Source organism: Oryctolagus cuniculus, chromosome 13 (assembly GCF_051225735.1).
Source record: "Oryctolagus cuniculus isolate XC-2025 breed Fujian yellow rabbit chromosome 13, ASM5122573v1, whole genome shotgun sequence".
NCBI classification, from domain to species: domain Eukaryota; kingdom Metazoa; phylum Chordata; class Mammalia; order Lagomorpha; family Leporidae; genus Oryctolagus; species Oryctolagus cuniculus.
In genome coordinates, this window is record NC_142879.1 from 105,049,714 (window position 1) to 105,074,216 (window position 24,503).

Genomic DNA, 24,503 nt, shown 5'->3' on the forward strand with positions numbered 1-24,503 from the left:
TATTTTTTGTTCTTACAGTCAGATATAAATCAAAACAAGTACATTAAACTCTCCAACTACTAATATGATTTTCTCTATTTCTCCGACTTTCATCTGATGGTTTTACTTTTTGGACATTGATATTATAATCTTTAATAAAGATACTCATAACTTTATGACCTCATTTAACACTTTAACATAAGTGAAGTTCTGTGTCTTAAAGCTTCATGTCCTGAAATTAGTTTTACCTGATATCAAGATCACAAACCTTTCTTTAATTTGTACTTGTGTGAAAACTTTAGTCTATCCTTTTATTTGTGTCTCTTGTTGTAGACAACAGTATAGCATAAAAGTTGTGCTTTGGGGGCTGGTGTTATGGCATTGCAGGTAAAGCTGCTACATGCGATGCTGGTATCCCATATGAGCACTGGTTCAGGTCCTGGCTGCTCCACTTCTGATCCACCTCCCTGCTAATGTGCCCGGGAAAGCAGCAGAAGATGGCCCAACTCCCTGGGCTCCTTCCACCCACGTGGGAGTCCCAGAATGATCCAGCCCTAGTCATTGTGGCCATCTGGGGAGTGAACCAATGGATGGAAGATCGCTTTCTGTCTCCCTCTCTCTCTGCTAACTGTGCCTTTCAAAACTCCAATTTAAAATGTTTTAAAAGTTATGCTTTGCTGGTGAACCAATCTGAATTAGGTAACTATAGCCTGTTTACCTCTAATGCCATCACAAATTTAGTCTAAGATTTTTTTAAATTATGGAATGTTTTATTAATTTAAAAAATATTTTACTATGTGGCTGTGCTTTCATTCTTATTACAAAGTATTTATTCATTTTACTTATATCCAAGGCAGACTGATGAGAGAGAGAAGGAAAGAGAGTGAGAGAGAGATTGATTTTCTACCAACTGGTTCACTCCCCAAATGACCCTAACAGTCAGGGTTGGGCCAGGAGAAAGCCAGGAGCCAAAACCTCCATCCAGTCTCTCACATGGGTGGCAGGAGCTTAAACACTTGAGTCATTATGCACTGCTTCCCAGAAGCATTAGGAGGGAGCTGGATCGAAGTGAAACAGCAGGGACTGGAATCAGCACTCCAATATGAGATGCAGAAATCCCAAGGAGTGGCTTAACCTGTGGTGCCACAATGGCCACCTCCTTTTTTATCATTTTTTAAGTGTGTGCCATGTGTTTTTTCTGATAAATCAGGAAGGCTTATATTTTGTTCAGATGGTTATTGCTTAAATCATAACTGTTTATAATACCTTTAAAACTTTTTTAACAATATCCATTTTTATCACAAAGAATTATAAATAAATTTATTTACTTATCTTCCTCACTCAATTCCTGGCTCTAGTACTTTACCTCATTATTCTCCTTAATGTTTATCTCTGTTAGATTAGTAAACCACTTATTACTATCTATATTATTTATAATTTTATTATTGTTTAGTAGTAATATAAACTATTAATAATAAATTATTGTCAATTATTTTCAGATTTTTTTTATATGTATGACCTGGTTTTTTACCTTTAAGTGATGTCTTTTATCTAGGAGGGGAAATGTAGAAAAAAATATTCTGCCTTTTACTTACATGGGGGGTGGGGAAAGGCAGCAACAGAACTGTGGCAACTGATGATTGATTGAATGACAGAACATAAATTTGCCTATCATCAAAAACTGCATAAAAGATCTAGAAATAGGAATGTTTTCCTTTTTAACTTCAGGTAAAAGTGTCAAAGGTGAGACCATACATGAAGAAAAATGATCAGATGTTATATAAGGAAAAGTTTGAAACTTCACAGATGACCTTTGCGCACTGCTCCATCCTAGTGCCTCTCCTATCTACAACTTTTCCCTTTACCAGTGATATAAACCAATGTTTATAAAGACAATGGGACAAAAAAAAAAAAAAAAAAAAAAAAGACAAGGCATACCTCTGCCTCTTCTGACACCAGAGAACTCCTCGCTTTCTCCAGCTCGCTTCTCACGGGGTGGCGCTCCACTGTCACTTCTGCCATCTTCGCCTCCGTGCTTCACTTCACCTTTCCCTTCCACTGCTACCACCTGAATATTCCCAATGCCGCCATTTCCAGTTGACACTTGAACATCTTCAGGAAAACCACAGTTTTCCAAGGGTTTATTGAGATCACCATCCACGTAGTGTTGAAATGGTCCATTGTTTGACATAAAGCTGTCTAAAGACTATATATTTAAAATAATACTCAATTATAAGCAATAAATACAAACATGACAAAATTTTAATCATTAATAGGAAAATACTTTTTTAAAATGTTATTTTACATTATTATGGCAAATAATCTTCTCCTAAAAAATTTAACTGATATTATCCTTCCTATAATACAGGAAAAAAATCAGAAAAGAAATATTCATCGTTCAGCAAAGAACTGAGAAGTTTTGGCAGTACACTGGCCTTGTGAATCAATCACTCATCCAAGAAACATTTAAATCACTATGGTGGGGCCAGTGCCGTGGCTCACGTGGTTGGTCCTCCGCCTGCGGTGCTGGCATCCCATGTGGGCACCAGGTTCTGGTCTCAGTTGCTCCTCTTCCAGTCCAGCTCTCTGCTGTGGCCCAGGAGGGCAGTGGAGGATGGCTCCTGCACTGCATGGGAGACCAGGAAGAGGCACCTAGCTCCTGGCTTTGGATCAGCACAGTACTGGCCATGGTGGCCATTTGGGGAGTGAACCAACGGAAGGAGGACCTTTCTCTCTGTCTCTCTCTCTCTCTTTCACTGTCTATAACTCTACCTGTCAAATAAATTTTTTAAAAAATTTATTAAAAAAATCACTATGGTTATCTAAATAACCATGCTAAACTCTAAGAATACTAACAAGAAAGAGATAGAATCCTGTCTTCAAAAGCTTTAATCTTAATAAGAGTCAGACTTGCCCCAAATGGTGGAGTTAGAAACGTGCCAGGGGATTCCAATAAAATCCCATCAAGGTGGCATGTACCAATGCCATCTCACTAGTCCAAGTGATCAACTTCAGTTCACAAATGATCACACTGATAGGTCTAAGAGTCAAAGGGTTCACACAAACAAGACTAGTGTCTGCTAATACTAACTGATAGAATCAAAAAGGGAGAGAACAATCCAACATGGGAAGTGGGATACACAGCAGACTCATAGAATGGCAGATGTCCTAAATAGCACTCTGGCCTCAGAATCAGCCCTTAAGGCATGCGGATCTGGCTGAAGAGCCCATGAGAGTATTTTAGGCATGGAAAGCCAAGACACTCTGGGAAAAAAAAAAAAAAAAGAAGAAGAAGAAAAAGACCTAAATGAAAGATCTCTGCGAGTGAGATCCCAGTGGAAAGAATGGGGCCATCAAAGAAGGAGGTACCTTTCTCTGAAGGGAGGAGAGAACTTCCACTTTGACTATGACCCTGTCGGAATAAGATCGAAGTAGGCGAACCCAAAAGGCTTCCATAACCTTGGCAACTCATGACTAGAGCCTAGGGAGATTACTGACGCCATAAACAAGAGTGTCAAATTGTTAAGTCAACAACAGGAGTCACTGTGTACTTACTTCTCATGTGGGATCTGTCCTTAATGTGTTGTCCAATGTGAAGTAATGCTATAACTAGTACTGAAACAGTAATTTTACACTTTGTGTTTCTGTGTGGGTGCAAACTGATGAAATCTTTACTTAATATATACTGAATCGATCTTCTGTATATAAAGATAATTGAAAATTAATCTTGATGTGAATGGAATGGGAGAGGGAGTGGGAGATGCGAGGAGTGTGAGTGGGAGGGAAATTATGTGGGGAGGAAAGCCAATGTAATCCATAAACTGTACTTTGAAAATTTATATTTACTAAATAAAAATAAATAAATAAAAAAATAAGAGTCACAGAAGATTATATATCATTTGGTAAGTGTTAAGAAAAAGATGGGGGCCAGCACTGTGGCATACTGGGTAAAGCCACTGCCTGCATTCCGTACGGGTGCTGGTTCAAGTCCTGGCTGCTCTTCTTCTGATCCACCTCTCTGCTTGGAAAAGCCATAGAGGATTCCAGTAGAGGATTGCATAAGTCCTTGGGCCCCGTACACGCATGGAAGACCTGGCCAACTGGGGAGTGAACCATCGGATGGAAGACCTCTCTCTCTCTCTCTCTTTCTTTTCTTTTTTTTTTTTTTTACAGGCAGAGTAGACAGTGAGAGAGACAGAGAGAAAGGTCTTCCTTTTCCATTTGGTTCATCCTCCAATGGCCACTGCGGCCGGCGCATTGTGGCCGGCGCACTGTGGCCGGTGCACCGAGCTGATCCGATGGCAGGAGCCAGGTGCTTCTGCTGGTCTCCCATGCAGGTGCAGGGCCCAACGACCTGGGCCATCCTCCACTGCACTCCCAGACCACAGCAGAGAGCTGGACTGGAAGAGGAGCAATCAGGACAGAATTTGGCGCCCCAACCGGGACTAGAACCTGGAATACCGACACCGCAGGCGGAGGATTAGCCTAGTGAGCCGCAGCACCGGCCTCCCTCTCTCTTTCTCTCCCTATCCTCTCTGTGTGTAACTCTTTCAAATAAAAATAAATAAATCTTTAAAAAAAAGAAGAAAATCAATGGTTGACAATGGTCAAGAGAAGACAAAAAAGATGAAGATCTCCAGACAGGTGGGAGGAAATACAAAAGCAAAGCAGGGAAGAACATCACATCTACTGAGGTGGGAAGAAAGGTGGCAAGGAATAAGGAGATGGAGCACCATAAAGTTGACAGTTATAAAAAGTGTCAAGTCATGAAGTTGGCAGAAAAACAACCAGCTTCTATCTTCTCGATACAGTATGAGACAAAAGTGTTTGATGGAAGCAAGGGCAAAGGTGGGATGGGACTACTGGGAATGTGACCCCATGTACACCACCAGTTCTAGAACTGCGTGTGCTTTCAAATGCTTATCAAAGTGTGGTGTGTGGATGAGCAGCATTTGCATCGGCTGAGAGCTTGTTAGAAAAGCAAAGGCATGGATGGCACCCCAGACCTAGTAAATCAGAAACTCTGGGGTTAATGCCCAGGAACCCATGGCCTAAGAAGCCCCCTGGTAAGGTATGATAAGCACCGTTAAGACATAGAGGAATTGTTTAATACAGTGCAGAAGAAAACTCTAAAAAATTCTTTTTTTCTTAGAAATCTAACCTACCTGACAAAACTGCAAGTGTACTGGTCTGCATCAGTAATACCAGCTTGCTATCACACCAGCATATGTATGTGTGTAACAGTACTTCCAAAGCCATTATTTATTCCACTAAGTGATTATTCAAGACCTGGGTTCAGTTTTATTTATTTATTTATAATGATTTACATATATATATATATATATTTGAAAGGCAGAGTTACAGAGAGACAGACACACACATACACACACACACACACAGAGAGAGAGAGAGAGAGAAAGAGAAAGAGAGAAAGAGAGAGAGAAAGAGAGAGAGAGAGAGAGAGAGAGAGTTCTTCTACCTGTTGGTTCACTCCCCAAATGGCTGCAACAGCCAAGACCAGGGCAAGCCCAAGCCAGGAGCCAGGAACTTCTTTTGGGTCTCCCACATGGGTGCAGGAGCCCAAGTACATAGGCCATCTTCTGCTACTTTCTTAGTCACATTAGCAGGGAGCTGGATCACAAGTGGGCAGCTGGAACACGAGCCAGCATTCATATGGGATGCCAGTGTTGCAGGCAGTGGCTTAACCTTCTATACCACAATGCTGGCCCCCAGTTCAGTTTTAGATTCTGCAAAGTAATATGCATAATAACTGAGTCTTTCAAAATTTCTACCTTTTAGAAAGGGATCCATAAAGTGCTCAATTTATTTAAACTAAGAGCCAGCATTGTGGTATAGCCTTTAAGCCTCTTGTGACACTGACATCCCATGTAAGAGTGCTGGTTCAAGTCCCAGCTGCCTCATTTCTGATTGAGTTCTCTGCATGTACTTGGGAAAGCAGCAGAAGATGATCCAAATACTTGGTCCCTGCTACCCTCATGGGAGACCTGGATGGAATTCCAGGCTCCTGGCTTTGGCTTGCCCCAGCCCCAGCTGTTATAGCCATTTGAGGAAAGACAGATCTCTTTTTCTCTCAGTCTCTCCCCCTCTGTCATCTGCCTTTCAAATAAATAAAATATATCTTTTAAAAAACAAAACTTGGGCCAGTGTGGTGGTGTAGTGGGTAAACCCGCCACCTGAAGTGCTGGCATCCCATATAGGCGCCAGTTCGAGTACTGGCTGCTCCACTTCAAATCCAACTCTCTGCTACGGCCTGGGAAAGCAGTAGATCACATCTAGGGTACTCATTTGCATTACAGCTTAATATTGTTATGTGTTTTCCAAATGTGAGGAAACTAAGAAGTAGACTTAACTGCACTGTGAAATGAAAATGAAAAGTATGGAAAACATTAAAATATTATCATTATTATTTCAGGGAGGCAAAGATAAATGATTTTATATATAAGACACACTGAATTATATTAGAATAGGACTAGGGGGCCGGCACCGCGGCTCACTAGGCTAATCCTCCACCTTGCGGCGCCGGCACACCGGGTTCTAGTCCCGGTCAGGGCGCCGGATTCTGTCCCGGTTGCCTCTCTTCCAGGCCAGCTCTCTGCTGTGGCCAGGGAGTGCAGTGGAGGATGGCCCAAGTCCTTGGGCCCTGCACCCCATGGGAGACCAGGAGAAGTACCTGGCTCCTGCCATCGGATCAGCGCGGTACGCCGGCCGCAGCGCGCCGGCTGCGGCGGCCATTGGAGGGTGAACCAACGGCAAAGGAAGACCTTTCTCTCTCTCTCTCTCACTGTCCACTCTGCCTGTCAAAAAAAAAAAAAAAAAAAAAAAAGAATAGGACTGGGGAAGAAGAGTAAAAGGATGTAAAACTATCCAAGAGAGGGGCCAGCCCTGCAGCACAGTGGATTAAGCTGCAACCTGCAACACTGATATCCCACATGAGAGCAGGTTAGAGTTCCCACTGTTCCACTTCTGATCCAGCTCCTTCCTAATGCTCCTGGGAAAGCAGTGGAAGACGGAACAAGTGCTAGGGCCCCTGCCCCTGATGTGGTAGACCTTGATGGAGCCTGAGTCTCAGGTTCCTGGCTTTGGTATGGCCCAGCCTCAGCTGTTACAGCCATTTGGGGAGTGAACGAGTGGACGAAGATCTCTTTCTCTGTTTCTCCCTCTCTTTCAAATAGATAAATCTTTAAAAAACAAACAAACAAACAAAAACTACCAAAGGGAAACACAGCTGTCAAAACCACCCTTGTCAGTATCAGAAAAATTGCTGAAGAGAAAAAAATTATGGTGTTTCATAATTTTTCAATTATTCTCTTGAGACACAGCATCTTAACTGAAATTTGAAAAACAAATGTATTTGCTTCAAAATAATTCAATTTTATCAAACATCTGTGAATATTTCTAATACAGGTATTGGCATAAAGAATTTACCCTCAGAATGGCCATCCTAACTCTTATAGAATATGTAGAAATATGTTAATAAATTATAATAGAATATTTAAATAGTAATTTTTCTTCAAATATTCCAGAATTTTTTATATTTAGAAATCAGACAAAAAACAATTTAAAAAACAAATGTTACACTAATTCTAGAGGTATGTTTTCAAAGTGATGAGCAGCATGTACATCTGTTATTAACAGAAGTGATGCACTGAATTCTGACATACCACTTTGAAAACTTACCAATCAGAAAATGTCATTTTTACCTCTTCTTGTCCAAACTGCTCCATTGAATCACAGTAAACTTCACTATCTGAATCACTTGTCAAATGCTGAATTCCTGAAACATCTTCGACATGATCTTCATTTGTATCTAAAAATGAACACATGCTCAGATAGTATAATTATACTCTAACTCTAATCAAATAAAAATACATTTATTTCCAAAATTCATTAGCTCTGTACTATTTTCATCCTGAGAGAAAAGTTTGATTTACCAAGTCACTCTATAACATCCCAAAACTTTAAATTTGGTTGATAGTTTTTATTTCAAAAGATTACAAGTTATTTTATCATTGAATGCCACAAATACACAGTCCAAATAAAATCTTACAAAGTCTAACAACTTTATAGGAGGAAATCAGCTAAGTAGGCCTAAATTTGGAATGCAACTATCCAAGTTTGGTTGTTACATTAAGAAGTAATGTTTCTTGGTTTCTGAACCAAATTGCAGCAATGTCAATAATTTACCATATACCATGGACTCACTCCCAGGATAGGAGTAACTACATACTCCATATATTATAGACTCACTCCTAGGATGGGAAGATTATAACTTAGACCATTAATTGGAGAACAAAGGCATCATATAATCATAAGTGAAAAGAAACAACAGAGAAAACTGTAAAAATTTCAAAGATTTCATTTTAAGAACAAATACAGAAAAAAAGTCTCAAGAATATAAAACCTCTAACCCTAATTCACTCTGAACTTCAAAGCTATAAATCCTTATAATTTTAATAAACCATAAGCTATTACTAAGAGATTTTAAAATTCTAAACAGTTCCTAAGTATTTTAAAATTATTGAAAGAATATTGTACTCAGCGGAAAGGGATTAGACAAAGACTAGCTGTAGACCATACCTTGGTGAACACAGACAGTGGTTTTTCCAGGTAGCTCCAAGTGCTGATCAACCGGTTTGACTTCTTCAGTCCTTATGCCATTCAAGGATGAACTGGCATGAATGTCTGCCTGTATATCCTGAACAAAACTGTCTTTATCAGAGCCACTGGTCACAATGATTTCCAAGTTTTCATGGCCTGATGGTTTCATGACGATTTTCTTATCTTAGGAGCAAATTGAGAGATTCATAAAAGTTCACAGGCAGTCGGCTTCTGCATATATATCCCAATACCCACAGTCATTTCCCCAACCAAATATGATCATTTTAAACAGTTTAATACTTGCACCTGAGAGATGGGTTACTCTTCAAAAAAGGATTTTTTTTTTTTTTTTTTTTTTTTTGACAGGCAGAGTGGACAGTGAGAGAGAGAGACAGGTAAGAAAGGTCTTCCTTTTGCTGTTGGTTCACCCTCCAATGGCCGCTGCGGACAGCGCACTGCAGCCGGCGCACCACGCTGATCCAATGGCAGGAGCCAGGTACTTCTCCTGGTCTCCCATGGGGTGCAGGGCCCAAGCACTTGGGCCATCCTCCACTGCACTCCCTGGCCATAGCAGAGAGCTGGCCTGGAAGAGGGGCAACCGGGACAGAATATGGCACCCCAACCGGGACTAGAACCCGGTGTGCCGGCGCCGCAAGGCGGAGGATTAGCCTATTGAGCCACGGCGCCAGCTCAAAAAAGGATTTATTAACACTGAGAGCTCACCCCAAACTAAGCTGGCTTCAAAACTGCTTCATTTTACTAAGAATCTTCCAGAATCCCTTTTAAAAAAACACTGTCTGCTGGGGTTGGTGTTGTGGCATAGGAGGTAAAGTTGCCACCTGCAATGTCAGCATCTCATATAGGTGCCAGTTCATGTCCCAACCACTCCACTTCTGATCTAGCTCCCTACAAATGGCCTGGGAAAAGCGGTGAAAGATAGCCCAAATGTTTTGGCCCCTGCCACTCATGTGGAAGACCTCTAAGAAGCTCCAGGCTCCTGGCTTCAGCTACAGCACTGGCTGTTGTGGTCATCTGAGGAGTGACATATGGAGAAAGATCTCTCTTTTTCTGTCTCTCTCTCTCTCTCGAACTCTTTCAAATAAATAAAAATATATCTTAAAAAAAAAAAAAAAACCACCACTCTGTCAAAGTACTTACACTCTCTCATGCAAAGGCAAATTGCTCCATTGAGTGAGCAGTGTGAAAGGGTCCACTTAAGAAAGTGCTGTCATACCTTACTGGAAAGTGAAGGCAAAACTAAGTTGTGCGGTTTTAGTTTCTCCTTCTCCCCTTTTTCTAAAAGTCTTCCCACAAATCTCACTAACAAGGCCTCCATGATTCCAGTGTATCCTATTCTCTAGATTCCATCTGATGTAAGATAATCAGAGTTTCATTCACCTCCTGTCCTTTGTAACATATGCATATTCATATTAGAAACAATACCTTAAAATAATATATGTTTATAGCAACATTCCAGGTATCATGTTTAGAGTAGTAGCTTATTCTTGTCAGCCTTCAATTAGCACCTATTTCATTTGTGCATAGCACTGGCTGTCGTTATGCTCTGTAGTAGAGTCTTTTGGTTCACAGCAAACAGGTTTCAGGGCCATCAGCCCACATCCCACCACACGTACTAATCTCAGTAAGAATGCAGCCCAAATGTCTTCATACTCTTTTATCTTACTTAATGTAAAATTATTGACCCATCATGCAAAAATTACCATTATCACTCTGGTCTGCTGTTTTTATTTCTTCTTGGGCCTCTTCTTCCTCAGACTCAGCTCCACTATCACTGCTTTCAGCTTTGCCATTAACAGTTTTGGCATTTGGAGTAGAAGTTAGAACATTACCAAGATCTAAAACATGAAACAACCAGTTAATTATGTAAATGATAATATATAATAATGTAATTTACAAACAGCACGGTAATTTGCATATTATTAATAAACATTTATATTTTAGGATTTTATACATAATAATATATACATATACATATACAGACAGATCCTTCAAATACAACAAAGTGATACAGCTATCTTAAATCCTTTCTGAACCAAGGCAGAGGATAAGTTATTTTTAAGTTACCATCAATCTAAATAGATCATTCAGTTGAATGATCTTCTCTTCACACAAGGTAAATGAAGAGATATCTGCTATATGCTAGCATGCAGAAAATACTATTTTTGACCCTACCAACAAACTCAATACTATAGTGGGACTCCATTTAAGTACAAAAAAAAAAAAAAGTATCCCTTTATTATCTTTAAGGTTTCAGGTTCACAACTTATTATATCTTAAGTTTGAACTTAAAACATCAGTTAACAGGTCAAATGGCTATCCCTATTTTCTACTAGAATCATGGCAGCAGAAGTTTTTGAACCTCTCTTACTCTCCCCATGACAACCACAAAAACCAGTAACAATTTTTGAAAAACCAAAAAATCTACCATCCATGGGCATCTTCAACAAAACCACAGGAATCCCCTAAATGTTTTCAAACAGATGATTGGAGCAAAACTACTTGAGAGCAGCAAAAACAGCATCACTGAGTCCGGCACATTGCATACAGGTTCTGGTTTGAGCCTTAGCTGCTTCACTTCCTATCCAGCTCCCTGCTTATGGGCTTGGGAAAGCAGCAGAAGATGGCCCAAGTCCTTGGGTCCCTCCACCCACAAGGGAGACCCAGAGGAAGCTCTTGGCTCCTGACTTTGGATCAGCCCAACTCCAGCTGTTGTGGCCATTTGGGAAGTGAACCAGGGATGGAAGATCTCTCTCTCTCTCTCTCTCTCTCTCTAACTCTGCCTTTCAAATAAATAAATAAATCTTTAAAAACAAAGAGAAAAATGCATCACTGTAGTTCTGTGATGAGTAAGGGGAAGCAGATGGAATTACTGATGAGCCCTACCTAATATCTAAAAGTCAATATAATACACCAATTAAAAGAATAAAGGAAAAAGGTCACATGATTATTACAACAGATGAAGACAATACATTTAACAAAATCCAACACTTTCATTTTAAAAATACTAAAGAAACTAAGAATATAAGAGAACTTCTTCGATCTAGTGAAGGGCATTAATTAAAAAACTCACAACTAGCATATTATTATAAAAGACTCCTAAAATAAGTAACAAGACAAAGGTGTCTGCTGTCACCATCTCTACTTAATAATCTACTATAAATTTCAGCCAAGGAAATGAGATAACAAAAAGATATAAAAAGCATTCAGGGCCGGCACCGCGGCTCACTGGGCTAATCCTCCGCCTTGCGGAGCCGGCACACCAGGTTCTAGTCCTGGTTGGGGCGCCGGATTCTGTCCCGGTTGCCCCTCTTCCAGGCCAGCTCTCTGCTGTGGCCAGGGAGTGCAGTGGAGGATGGCCCAAGTACTTGGGCCCTGCACCCCATGGGAGACCAGGAGAAGCACCTAGCTCCCGCCATCAGATCAGCGGGGTGCGCCGGCCACAGTGCGCCAGCTGCGGCGGCCATTAGAGGGTGAACCAACAGCAAAGGAAGACCTTTCTCTCTGTCTCTCTCTCTCACTGTCCACTCTGCCTTTCAAAAAAAAAAAAAAAAAAAAGCATTCAGATAAGAAAGGAGGAAGTGAAACAATCTGCTTATAGATGACATGCTCTGGTACAGAAAATCTTAAGGAATCTACAAAGCACTTCAAATACAGGTTCAATGAGGATGTGGGATCAACATAAAAAAGTCAACTATATTTCAATAAGTTATAATTAACAATCAAAAATTAAATAGAAAACAATTTATAATGGCATCACAAGAAGAAAATGTTTAAGAATATACTTAACAAAAGAAAATTTATGACTTTATATAGTGCAAATGAAAAAATGATGTTAAAAGAAATTAGCAATCAAAATAAATGGAAAGACATCCTATGTTTGTAGACTGGAAGACAATATTGCTAAGATCACAATAATTCCCAATGATCTACAAATTCAGTGCAATCACTATCAAAATCCTAGCTGACTTTTTTGCAAAAACAGATTATAAAATTCATACAAAATGTGAAGTATCAACAAAACAATCTTTTTTTTTTAATTGACAGATAGAGTTAGACAGTGAGAGAGAGAAAAAGGTCTTCCTTCCGTTGGTTCACTCCCCAAGTGGCTGCTATGGCCAGAACTATGCCGAGAACTAGGAGCCAGGTGCTTCCTCCTGGTCTTCCACACGGGTGCAGGTGCCCAAGCACTTGGGCCATCCTCCACTGCCTTCTCAGGCCACAGCAGAGAGCTAGACTGGAAGAGGAGCAACTGGGACTAGAACCTGGTGCCCATATGGGATGCCGGCGCCGCAGGCAGAGGATTAACCAAGTGAGCCACTGGTGCCGGCCCCAAACAATCTTGAAAAATTACGAAATAGGACACTATTTCCTGATTTCAAAACCTGTCACATAGGTATATTCTACCCATGTGAAACTAATGCATTTGTTCTAACTGTGCTTAAATGGTTATTTTTCTTTTTTTTTTTTTTAAAGATTTATTTATTTATTTGAAAGAGTTACACAGAGAGAGGAGAGGCAGAGAGAGAGAAAGAGGTCCTCCATCCACTGGTTTACTCTCCAGATGGCTGCAATGGCCAGAGCTGCGCCAATCCAAAGCCAGGAGCCAGGAGCCTCCTCCAGGTCTCCCACACACAGGTGCAGGGGCCCAAGGGCTTGTACCATCTTCTACTGCTTTCCCAGGCTATAGCAGAGAGCTGGATCAGAAGAGAAGCAGCCAGGACTCGAACTGGTGCCTATATGGGATGCCGGCACTGCAGACAGCAGCTTTACCTGCTATGCCATAGCACAGGGCCCTAAATGGCTACTTTTCAAAAGATGCTTTGTGTGCTTTTGTTTTTTTTGAAAGGTTTATTTTATTTATGAGATGCCAGTTTAGTATATGAGACGCAGCTCAGAAGGCAGTGGCTTAACCCGTTAGGCTGCAACCCTGGGCCCCAAGATGGTTTCTTTACAAAAAAGTTATGACTGGAGCAGGTGTGTAGCACAGCAGTAAAAGTTGCCACCTGGGATGCCCACGTCCCAAACAGGAATGCCTGGTATCAAGTCCAGGTTCTTTCACTTCCTATTCAGCTTCCTGCTAATGCAGCCCCTAGGAGGCAGCGAGTGGTAGCTCAAGTAATCGAGTTTGTGAGAGACCAAGATAGAGTTTCAAGCTTTGGCCTGACCCAGCCGTGGCTGTTGCAGTCATTTCGGGAACACACCAGTGGATGGAAGATCTCTTTCTGTTTCTCTCATTTGGCTTTCAAATATAATGAAAAAAAAATTAAAAATTTTTTGAAAAGTCATGACTGCCAAGCGGCTTGTTAACTTGGCAATATCTTAGAAAATTATAAACTTCCTTCAAACACTTCTGGTTCCACTTCCAAATTATCTCTCCCAGATGTGTTTCCATAGATATAAAAGGATATATGTACACAGTTACAACAGCATTTTTCTGAAGATCTAAAAGAGAATCTAAGTGGTGTCTATCAGAATGGTTCAGATTAAATGTAGTACAGGTTCCTGATCCCTTACATAACAACCCTTGGATACAGATATGGTGTGTTGGTTTTTTTTTTTTTTTTAAGATTTATTTATTTATTTGAAAGACAGAGAGAGAAATCTTCTATCCACTGGTTAACATCCTGAATGTCCACAACAGTCAGGTCCTAGCTAAGCCAGGAGCTTGATTTGAGTCTCCCACCTGGGTGGGAAGGAATGAAGATTTGGGCAATCTTCCACTATCTTCCCAGGAGCATTAGCAGGAAGCTGAATCAGAAGCAGAGCAGCCAGGACTTGAACTGGTGCTCATATGGGATGCCAGCATTGCAAGCGGTAGCTTAATTCCCTTTCACTGTACCCCAACACAGGCCCCCTAGATATGTTTTGAAATCCCTAGTTTTCTAATTTTGCAAAGTCCACCTGTTACAAATACTATGTGGCATATTTGTAATCCTCCAATATAGTATCAGGCAGCACTCTTAAAAGATTTTTGCAGGGGCCGGCGCCGTGGCTCACTTGGTTAATCCTCCACCTGTGGCACTGGCATCCCATATGGGCGCTGGGTTCTAGTCCCGGTTGCTCCTCTTCCAGTCCAGCTCTCTGCTGTGGCCTGGGAAGGCACCTGCACCCGTGTGAAAGACCAGGAGGAAGCACCTGGCTCCTGGCTTCGGATCGGCATAGTTCTGGCCATAGCGGCCACTTGGGGAGTAAACCAAAGGAAGGAAGACCTTTCTCTCTGTCTCTCTCACTGTGTCTGCCTCTCTAATAATAAATAAATAAATACATAAATCTTAAAAAAAAAAAAAACACTCAAAAACAGTCTCATGTCACTTCACATCAGATTCTGCCCTTAACTGGTTCAAACAGGATGGGTTAACTTGCAGTTAAGCAAGTTCCAAACAACCTTTGGGTTTCAAAACTTTTTAGATTTTTAAATTATAGCTACGTGACAATGGACCTGCATCTTTATTATTATTACTTACTCTTCCTTGCTTAGTAATTAGCTGTTTAAATATCTTCCTCTGTCCAGAAAGCTGGACCACTAAAGCAGGTTCAGACTTACTCCTCTCTGGAATATGCTTGATAATATACTTAACAGAGACAGAATTTTTTTTCTGAACTGAATAAGCATAAACTATAAGGGACACTACTTGTTAATATTTGACTCTTCTAATCATATCAGATCTAGGATGGTTCAGTACAGAGGTATGGCCCATAAGCAGCCACTATCAGTTGAACAGGGTTCATTATTACCGTGAGAGATACAAACTGCAAGGTTATTATGGTGCAGGAAGATCACTGCTCTGAAAAGTTGCAATTCCTGTTTATTATTATAAGATGCCTTATAAACAGGAGTGCCAAAAAAGAGGGGAGGATGCATGCAGGCTGGTTTTTCTTTTGTTTCTTAATATGGAGCCTGGTATTGGCTGTTTTTTTATTTATTTATTTTATTTTTTAGAAACAGGAGGCAGAAAATGAGAGACAGAGATAAAGAATGAGCTATCTCATCTGCTGATTCACTCTTAAAATGCCTACCATAGCCTGAGCTGCACAGGGGACAAAGCCTGCAGCCAAAAAACTCAATTCAGCTTTCCTACATGGTTGGTAGGAACTCAACTCCTTGAGCCATCAGGTGTTGCCACCCAGGATCTACACTGGTGGGCAGCTGGAATTAGGAGCCAGAGCCAGGTATTATATGCAGGTACTCCAATATGGAACACAGGCATCTGACCTGTTGTAGCCACTAGACAAAACAGCTAACCCCACTCTCAGCTCTGCTGATTTTTATATAAAGTATACAGAATTCTCATTTAAACTAACTCATGTGGTCTCATTCACTGGGCTAAGAAAATTTTTTTAAAAAACATGTTTATAGGACCGGTGCCGTGGCTCACTTGGTTAATCCTCTGCCTGCGGTGCCAGCATCCCATATGGGTACCAGGTTCTAGTCCCGGCTGCTCCTCTTCCAGTCCAGCTCTCTGCTGTGGCCCAGAAGGGCAGTGGAGGATGGCCCAAGTGCTTGAGCCCCTGCACCCACATGGGAGACCAGGAGAAGCACCTGGCTCCTGGCTTTGGATCAGCGCAGCGCCTGCCGTGGCGGCCATTTGGGGAGTGAACCAACGGAAGGAAGACCTTTCTCTCTGTCTCTCTCTCACTGTCTATAATTCTACCTGTCAAATTAAAAAATTAAAAAATTAAATAAAAACCATGTTTATAGTTAACAGCAGGAAAACTTGTATTTTATTCAGTTTCTGCTAATATGCAAAATAGATCCATGTCAATCCTTTACTGAGAACATAAAAACAAAATTCTTAAAAAAAAATAGGTTAAGTGAACTCACTGATGTCCTTAGCTTGCTGTGCTGGAGTTAAACCATACTATAAACAAATTGATTAGCTAAATATAATTTAATCTCTGATTTAGCTAAAATAATCCATAAAGCAAAACAGACAACATGCTTTATTGGGGGGCATACATTTGGTGCAGCAATTAAAGGTGTTGCTTGGGACTCCCACATTCTATATTGGAGTGCTTGGGTTGGAATTCCAACTCCACTCTCAATTCCAGCTTCTTGCTAGTGCATACTCTGTAGGCAGGTGATGGCTCAAGTATATGGGTCCCTGACACCCACATGGGAGACCTGCACAGAATTCCTGACTCTGGCTTGGTCCTGGCTGTTGCAGGGGTATGGGGAGTGAACCAGTAGATGGAAGATCTCTGTCTTTCTTTCTCCTTTCAAATAAATAAAAATCAATTTTTTTCAAGAAAGGAAAAATGCAATCCATCATAATAAAAACATTAGTTCTATCAAAATTTTGTACATTATTAACCTGGCATATTTTAATAACTTAAAAATAAGAGTTACAAACTTGGGGCAGGGGCCAGTGTTATGGTGTAGTGGGTTAAGTTAGCATCTGCTTCCAGGTAATACACCCAGGAAAGTGGCAGAACATGGCCCAAGTACCAGGGACTCTGTCACCCATGTAGGAGACCAAGATGGAGTTCCCAGCTCCTGACTTCAGAATGGCCCAACCCTGGCTGTTGCAGTCATTTGGGGAGTGAACCAGTGAATGAAAGATCAGTCTCTCTGTCTCTTGCTCTCTCTCTCTTTCCCCCTGCCCAACCAATGTCACTCTGCCTTTCAAATAAACAAATCTTTAAAAAACAAAATTAAAAAAAAAAAATCAATTTGAGCAGGTTAAGAAACCTGCATCCTGTGTCAAAGTAGCTAGATTCAATACCCAGTTCAGCTTCTTATTCTAGTTGCCTGCCAATGCAGACCATGGCAGGCAACAGGTGATAGCTCAGGTAGTTGGTTCCCTGCCATCACATGGCGGAGCTGGATTGAGTTCCCAGTTCCAGGCTTGAGCCTCAGCACTGCTCAGCCATTGTAGGCATTTGGAGAGTGAACCAGTACATGAGATCACTCTTTCTCTGCCTCTCGAATAAATAAATAAGTAAATAAATAAAAATTTTAAGAGATAAAATCTTGGGACTAGAGTTATAGTGTAGCAGGTAAAGCTGTTGCCTGCAACTCCAGCATCCTATATGGGCACTGGTTCATGTCCTGGATGCTCCACTTCCAATCCAGCTCCCTGATAATGGCCTGGGAAAAGCAGTAGAATGGCCCAGGTATTTGGGCCCCTGCTACTCTCATGGGAGACCTAGAAGAAGCTCCTGGCTCCTGGCTTTGGCTTGGCCGAGAGCTGGTTGTTGCAACCATCTGGGGAGCGAACAAGCAAATGGAAGATCGTTCTCTGTTTTTCCTTTTTTTTCTGTAACTCTTTCAAGTAAATAAATAAATCTTTAAAAAAAGAGTTAAAACCTCATGTGATTATGCAATATTTTGAAATTTCACAAAATGTGATTGGAATGAAAATTCCTGGGTGACAAGCTCCAAAGTTATATAAATTTGTGCAAAATTCTTTTGGTGTGTAAATTTTAAACAAAGCTTTTATATGGATTTCATTATTCCTACCTTCTAAATATTTAGAGATTTTCTCCAATCGGACTGGCATGTGAAAGTAAAAATACAAATTAGATATTAAATATTAATGCATGTGTAATATCTGTTGCTGAATTTAAAATGATAAAATGGTCCAACCTGAGGTGAAATCAGAGCTCCTGCCACTCTTTTTATCCTCTACAATTTCATAAAATGGACCTATGACATGCAGCAGTTCTTCAACTTTCTCAGTCATCGGCATAGTTTCAAGAATCTGTAATTAGAGGAAACAAATATTGTGAAATCACAAAATACAAATTTCATCTACATTACTTCAAATAATCTACGAGCTCAAATTTCTCCAGCCTTTGAGATTTAAAATTCATTAATACTCTCCCAAAAGGACTTACATTAATTACATACTTAAATACATATGATGCAAGAAAGACTCCAGAACTCATATATTAAAGATCTAAAAGGAATCTCATTTTAAGACTATTTTACATAAGCCTCATTTAACACTTCACACAATAACCTATAAACTCTACATAAAAAGTTAGGGAATTTAATTAAATAGAATTGAATACCATGGGGTTAGCATAAAATTATGATGTCTGTTCTTTAGCACCACGGGTAGTATTTTTTAAAAGATTTATTTTTATTTATATTTATATTTATTTTTTAAAAGATTTATTTTTATTTTTATTTATATTTATTTATATTTACAGAGAGGCAAAGGTAGAGAGAGACACAGAGATGTCTTCCATCTGCTGGTTCATGCCCCAAATGGTCACAATGGCTGGAGCTGGGCTGATCTGAAGCCAGGAACCTAGAGCTTCTGAATACTTAAAATTTTTAATATAGTTTTGATATACAGTAAATATTTAACTTTTAATGAATTCCAAATCCTGATAAGAAAAAGATTGTTCCTGTTTTATTTTTTAAAAGCATACTACTGGCTGGTGCCGCAGCTCACTAGGCTAATCCTCCGCCTTGCGGCGCTGGCACACCGGGTTCTAGTCCCGGTCGGGGCGCCGGATTCTGTCCCAGTTGCCCCTCTTCCAGGCCAGCTCTCTGCTGTGGCCAGGGAGTGCAGTGGAGGATGGCCCAAGTGCTTGGGCCCTGCACCCCATGGGAGACCAGGAAAAGCACCTGGCTCCTGCCTTCGGATCAGCGCGGTGCGCCGGCCGCAGCGTGCCAGCCGTGGCGGCCATTGAAGGGTGAACCAATGGCAAAAAAGAAGACCTTTCTCTCTGTCTCTCTCCCTCACTGTCCACTCTGCCTGTCAAAAAAAAAAAAAAAAAGCATACTACTTATCGTATCATAGGTATTTTGCATAGTAGTGAAACCACTGGTTAGGACACCTTCATTCATGCAGGTACAGATTCTAGATTCCAGATTCCAGATTCTAGATTCTGGATTCTAGAGCTGACCCCATTCCCAATTCCAGATTCCTACTAATGTGGAGCCAGGAGCTTCTTCTGGGTCTCCCAGCAGGTGCAGGGACCCAAGCATTTGGGCCATCTTCTACTGCTTTCCCAGGCCATAGCAGAGAGCTGGATCAAAAGTAGAGCAGCTGGGACTCCAACCAGCGCCTATATGGGATGCCAGCACTGCAGGAGGCAGCTTTACCCTTTTGCCACAGTGCTGACCCCAGGGGTAGACTTTCTAAAAAGGCACAACAGTTGGACATGGTTACCACTTTTTGACACCTTCACAACTATGGGCCAAACTCAGATCATCAAATTGAAAGAGCCAGGTAAATAACTGAAAAAGCAGTCAACCCAATAAGCAGCAACTGGTGAATGAGCAGGAAATTAAAGAACTTTTACATATGAAGTATCTTTTAATATTTAAAGAATAAATTAGCTGTGTGTGTTAATTAAGAAAATATTTCTAATTTTTCTTTACAGGAAAAAAGGTAGTTGCTACACAGTATAATCGGTGTGATATCAATATTAGTTTCCTTTCTTAATAATAAGTATTTATTTCCTCTCTGAATACATTTACAAAACATGACTAAAAGTAATTACTACTACAGAGTGAAAAGAGAGGGAATGGGGAAGACCTTATATTCATTGTATACATGATTCTTTTTGCATTTATACATACATATTATTTTTATTATTAAAATAATCAAATCTATTTAAAAATTTTTAAATTTATTTATTTGAAAGGCAGAGGAAAGAGAAAGAGAACGAGTCCCCATCTGCTGGTTCACTCTCCAAATGCCTGCAACAGCTGGGACTAGGAAAGTCTGAAGTCTAGAGACAGGAACTCAAGCCATTTTTTTGACCCATGTGGGTGGCAGGAACCCAGTTATTTGTGCCATCTCCACTGCCTCCTAGGGTCTGCATTATCAGGAGCCCAGGTTCCCCAATATGGGAGATAACCATCTTAACAGGCATCTTAACTACTAAATTGTCTCCAAATTTCTTACTTTTAAGCAAGCAAAATCTTTTATTCTTCTTACATATTTTTCAACTTATATGCAGTTTTAAAGTGGCTACTTGTATCTTTAAAACTCACAGTAACCCTGGATTCGTTAGTCACTCTCCCTATTTTCCTGATTGTTTACTCCCTGTCTTGCACAATAGACTGTATGCTCAGTGAAAAGGGGCCTTCATCTGTTTTCATTCACTCTCTGATTTCCAGTGTTCAGAATACAGAAGACATTTAATAAATAAGCCAGCTTAAAACTCCAAAATTCTTGTACAAACAATGCTTTTATTTCTAAACCAAAGGCAGATAGATCATGAACAGTCGGAGATAATCAGAAGCTATGATATGATTTTGAGCTTAGATATGCACACAGAAACTATCACTCACACAATGTGCACATGTGGGTGAGGGGAAGGTTACTGAGAGAGATTATACAGAATGAACAAGATTTATTATAATTGGCTTTAGTGACATAATTTATTTATATAACTCATCATAAATTATCTAATTGCTGTATGAGTTAATGAGAGTAAAAAGAATGTTTTATCATAATTTTTTTTTTTTTTAACAGGCAGAGTGGACAGTGAGAGAGAGAGACAGAGAGAAAGGTCTTCCTTTGCCGTTGGTTCACCCTTCAATGGCCGCCGCGGCCGGCACGCTGCGGCCGGCGCACCACGCTGATCTGATGGCAGGAGCCAGGTACTTATCCTGGTCTCCCATGCGGGTGCAGGGCCCAAGCACTTGGGCCATTCTCCACTGTACTCCAGGCCACAGCAGAGAGCTGGACTGGAAGAGGAGCAACCAGGACAGAATCCGGTGCCCTGACCATAACTAGAACCCGGTGTGCCAACACCGCAAGGCGGAGGATTAGCCTAGTGAGCCGCGGCGCCAGCCTATCATAAAATTTGCCAAGGCAAATACTTGTTATGAGGCTAAGGCTATGGGGGCAGGGCATTTTTACAGATATCTGATTTATAATTCTGAGAATTAGGTTCAAATCCGAAACTGAAACCATAGGGTAATGTTTACTTTGACATAACCAAAGTCAGAGCAAAGAAATGGCAGAGACCATTCAAATGTAAAGTCAGCACCTTTTACACTACTCATTCAGTAGAACCTGGTAGGCCAACCACCATCTTGATCCCCATTCAATATCTTCTCTGATCCTCCTCCAAAACTGCTTTTAGTTCTATTTCAATTAAAGCTTATAAAAAAATCTTTCTCAAATTTGTCCTTTGTAGAGCTGCTTCATTCAGTGTTTGAGTTTCTGAAACTCCACAGAAAGGATTATGGACCTCCTGATGTCAGAATTAAATAAATGGATTATGTGAGAGCACTGTTCAAATATAAACAGAGTATTTATTTTTTCAGTAAGCTAGAGTTTTAATAGCAGACAGTACAAAAGTAACTGGGCAAGATATACCCAGAATTAGAGATTTCACTCTCTAAATTAGAGACACTTAAAAAAAATATGACCAAGAAGTTCCTAGCCATTTGCGAAGTTCTCACACACACAGAAATGTTGAAATACGGGAAATGGCATGCAGGTGCACACCCCCCACACCCACACAACATGATAAAGAGACAGAGACACACATTCAGACAAACCCAGGCAAACCTGTCTACTCACCCTCAGAAATCTTATCTGATGTTAATTAAGTTAATTAAATACATTATAACCTGTGCAAATGAAGAGTGGGTAACAAATATTTGGTAAATCATATATATTATAGAAAAATAGCATTGAAAACATAATAATGTTTTGGGTTATCTAGCACTTTTCCTTGATGACACACATTTTTAGATCATGAAAATGTCCTGGAAAAGTACCGATATATTCAGTTAAGGCAAAGACTAAATTCCTCAGTCTTTTTTGGTGCAGGATGAAAACACAGGTTTTTTTTGTTTTATTTTTATTTACTTGAAAGGAAGAATGACAGAAAGATGGTATAGTTTTAATATTTTGCAGGGGCAGGGATGGAATGCATATTATCTCATCGACCTCACACTTAAAACTGGTTATACCATTAGTTAATAAAATCAGATAGGAAAAATAGGGAAATTTTACTTAATGTTTCAATTTGACTTTATATTACAGAAATATATCCTAAGAATTAAAATGACACCTAAGGTGGCTGGCACTGTGGCATAGTAGGTAAAGCTGCTGCCTGCTACGCAGGCATCCTATTCGAGTCCCGGCTGCTCCACTTCCAATCCAGCTCTCTGCTACAGCCTGAGAAAGCAGTGGAAGATGCCCCAAGCCCTGGGCCCCTGTACCCTCACAGAAGAGCCAGAAGAAGCTCCTAGCTCCTGGCTTCAGATCAGCTCAACTCTACCCACTGCAGCCAACTGGGGAGTGAGCAGCAGATGGAAGACCTCTCTCTTTCTCTCCCTCTCTCTCTTTCTCTGCCTCTCTGTAACTCTGCCTTTCAAATAAATAAATCTTTCAAAAAAAATGACACTTATGTAAAGAAAAAACAATAATTAATGAAACCAAAAAGGCTTTGGGTTATCTTTCTCTGACTCTGAAAGGCTCCTTTGTTATTGATAGAGTTAACAGGAATTAAACTTTGCCCTTTGTTGTAGATAAAGTCCACTAAATAAAAATTGTGAAAACGTAACAAAGGGCACAACTTTCAGCAACACAAAAGAGGTTTAAAGAAGAAAACAAGAAAAAAAAATTGGTCTGATTACATCATATAGAAACTTCACAACTTCTGAACTATGTCTAAAAATGGTCCTTAATAAAAAGTCTTTCAGGTCATCTTTAAAATCCATGCTTTCTTAAAAAATTTATTTCTCAAAATGATGTGGTAGGCAGACCTGAAAGAGCTAGGTAATGAGGAATGCCTCCCCTTAGTAGTTAAGCAGAGAACCTAACAGTACCCTTATCTTACTCTGCTTCTGAAAGATCTATGCATTCACAGAAAATCTGCTGCGGCGGTTAAGATGCTCTGATGCCCACATCACTGTGAAGTGTCTGAGTTCCAGTCCCAGCTCTGCTCCTAATACAGGCATCCTTCTAATGCAGACCCTGGGAGGCAGCAGGTGATGGCTCAAGTGGTTGGGTCCCTGCCACCCACACTGGGAGACTTAGTAGCTGGCTTCCAGGCATTCGCCTCGAACAAGTGGATAGGAGGTCTGTCTGTCTGTGTCTCTCTGCCTCTAAAATAAACAATTTTATTAGAAAATAAAAACACTGGGGCCAGTGTCGTGGCACAGCAGGTTAAGCTGCCTCCTGCAGCACTGACATCCCATATGGGCTCTGGTTCAAGTCCTGGCTTCCACTTCCAATTCAGCTCCTTGCTGATGCACCTGAGAAAGCAGCGGAGGATGGCCCAAGTGTTTAGGCCCCTGCACCCACATGGGAGACCTGGAAGAAGCTCCTGGCTCCTGGCTTTGGGCCTAGCCCAGCTCCGGCCATTGGGGCCATTTGAGGAATGAACCAGCAGATGGAAGATCAATCTCTCTCTCTCTCTTTCTCTCTCTCTCTCTTTTTCAAATAAATAAATATTTTCAAAAAAAAGAAAGAAAATAAAAATACTTGTTACTGAAAAATCCAATAATGAGATTATATCAATTAACTGGTAAAAACTTGTATGAGAATATTACCGGGCAGTTTTGTTAACTATTTCTCTTAAATAAAAAAGGGCAAAGCAGGGCCGGTGCCTTGGCTCAATAGGCTAATCCTCCACCTTGCGGCGCCGGCACACCGGGTTCTAGTCCCGGTTGGGGCGCCGGATTCTGTCCCGGTTGCCCCTCTTCCAGGCCAGCTCTCTGCTATGGCCAGGGAGTGCAGTGGAGGATGACCCAGGTGCTTGGGTCCTGCACCCCATGGGAGACCAGGAAAAGCACCTGGATCCTGGCTCCTGCCATCGGATCAGCGCGGTGCGCCGGCTGCAGCGGCGGCCATTGGAGGGTGAACCAACGGCAAAGGAAGACCTTTCTCTCTCTGTCTCTCTCTCTCTCACTGTCCACTCTGCCTGTCAAAAATAAAAAAAAAATAAAAAAAAAA

The 24,503-nt window shown here is 40.8% G+C and overlaps 1 protein-coding gene across 19 annotated transcripts in view; it reads right to left on the reverse strand.

Moving 5' to 3' along the window:
- Positions 1–24,503, reverse strand: part of ACBD5 (acyl-CoA binding domain containing 5) — a 56,923-nt gene that overhangs the window by 23,873 nt on the left and 8,547 nt on the right. For 10 of the 19 annotated variants that reach the window (XM_089311899.1, XM_070056106.2, XM_051820981.3 and 7 more), the window contains exons 5-10: positions 18,206–18,320; positions 18,080–18,112; positions 10,320–10,454; positions 8,578–8,781; positions 7,701–7,807; positions 1,918–2,185 (exon numbers count right to left, since the gene is read on the reverse strand). In XM_089311899.1, coding sequence (XP_089168025.1) covers positions 1,918–2,185; positions 7,701–7,807; positions 8,578–8,781; positions 10,320–10,454; positions 18,080–18,112; positions 18,206–18,320 — 862 coding nt within the window. The remainder of the gene's footprint in view (positions 1–1,917; positions 2,186–7,700; positions 7,808–8,577; positions 8,782–10,319; positions 10,455–18,079; positions 18,113–18,205; positions 18,321–24,503) is intronic. The other 9 variants (XM_070056111.2, XM_051820976.3, XM_070056109.2 and 6 more) reach the window with 1 other exon arrangement.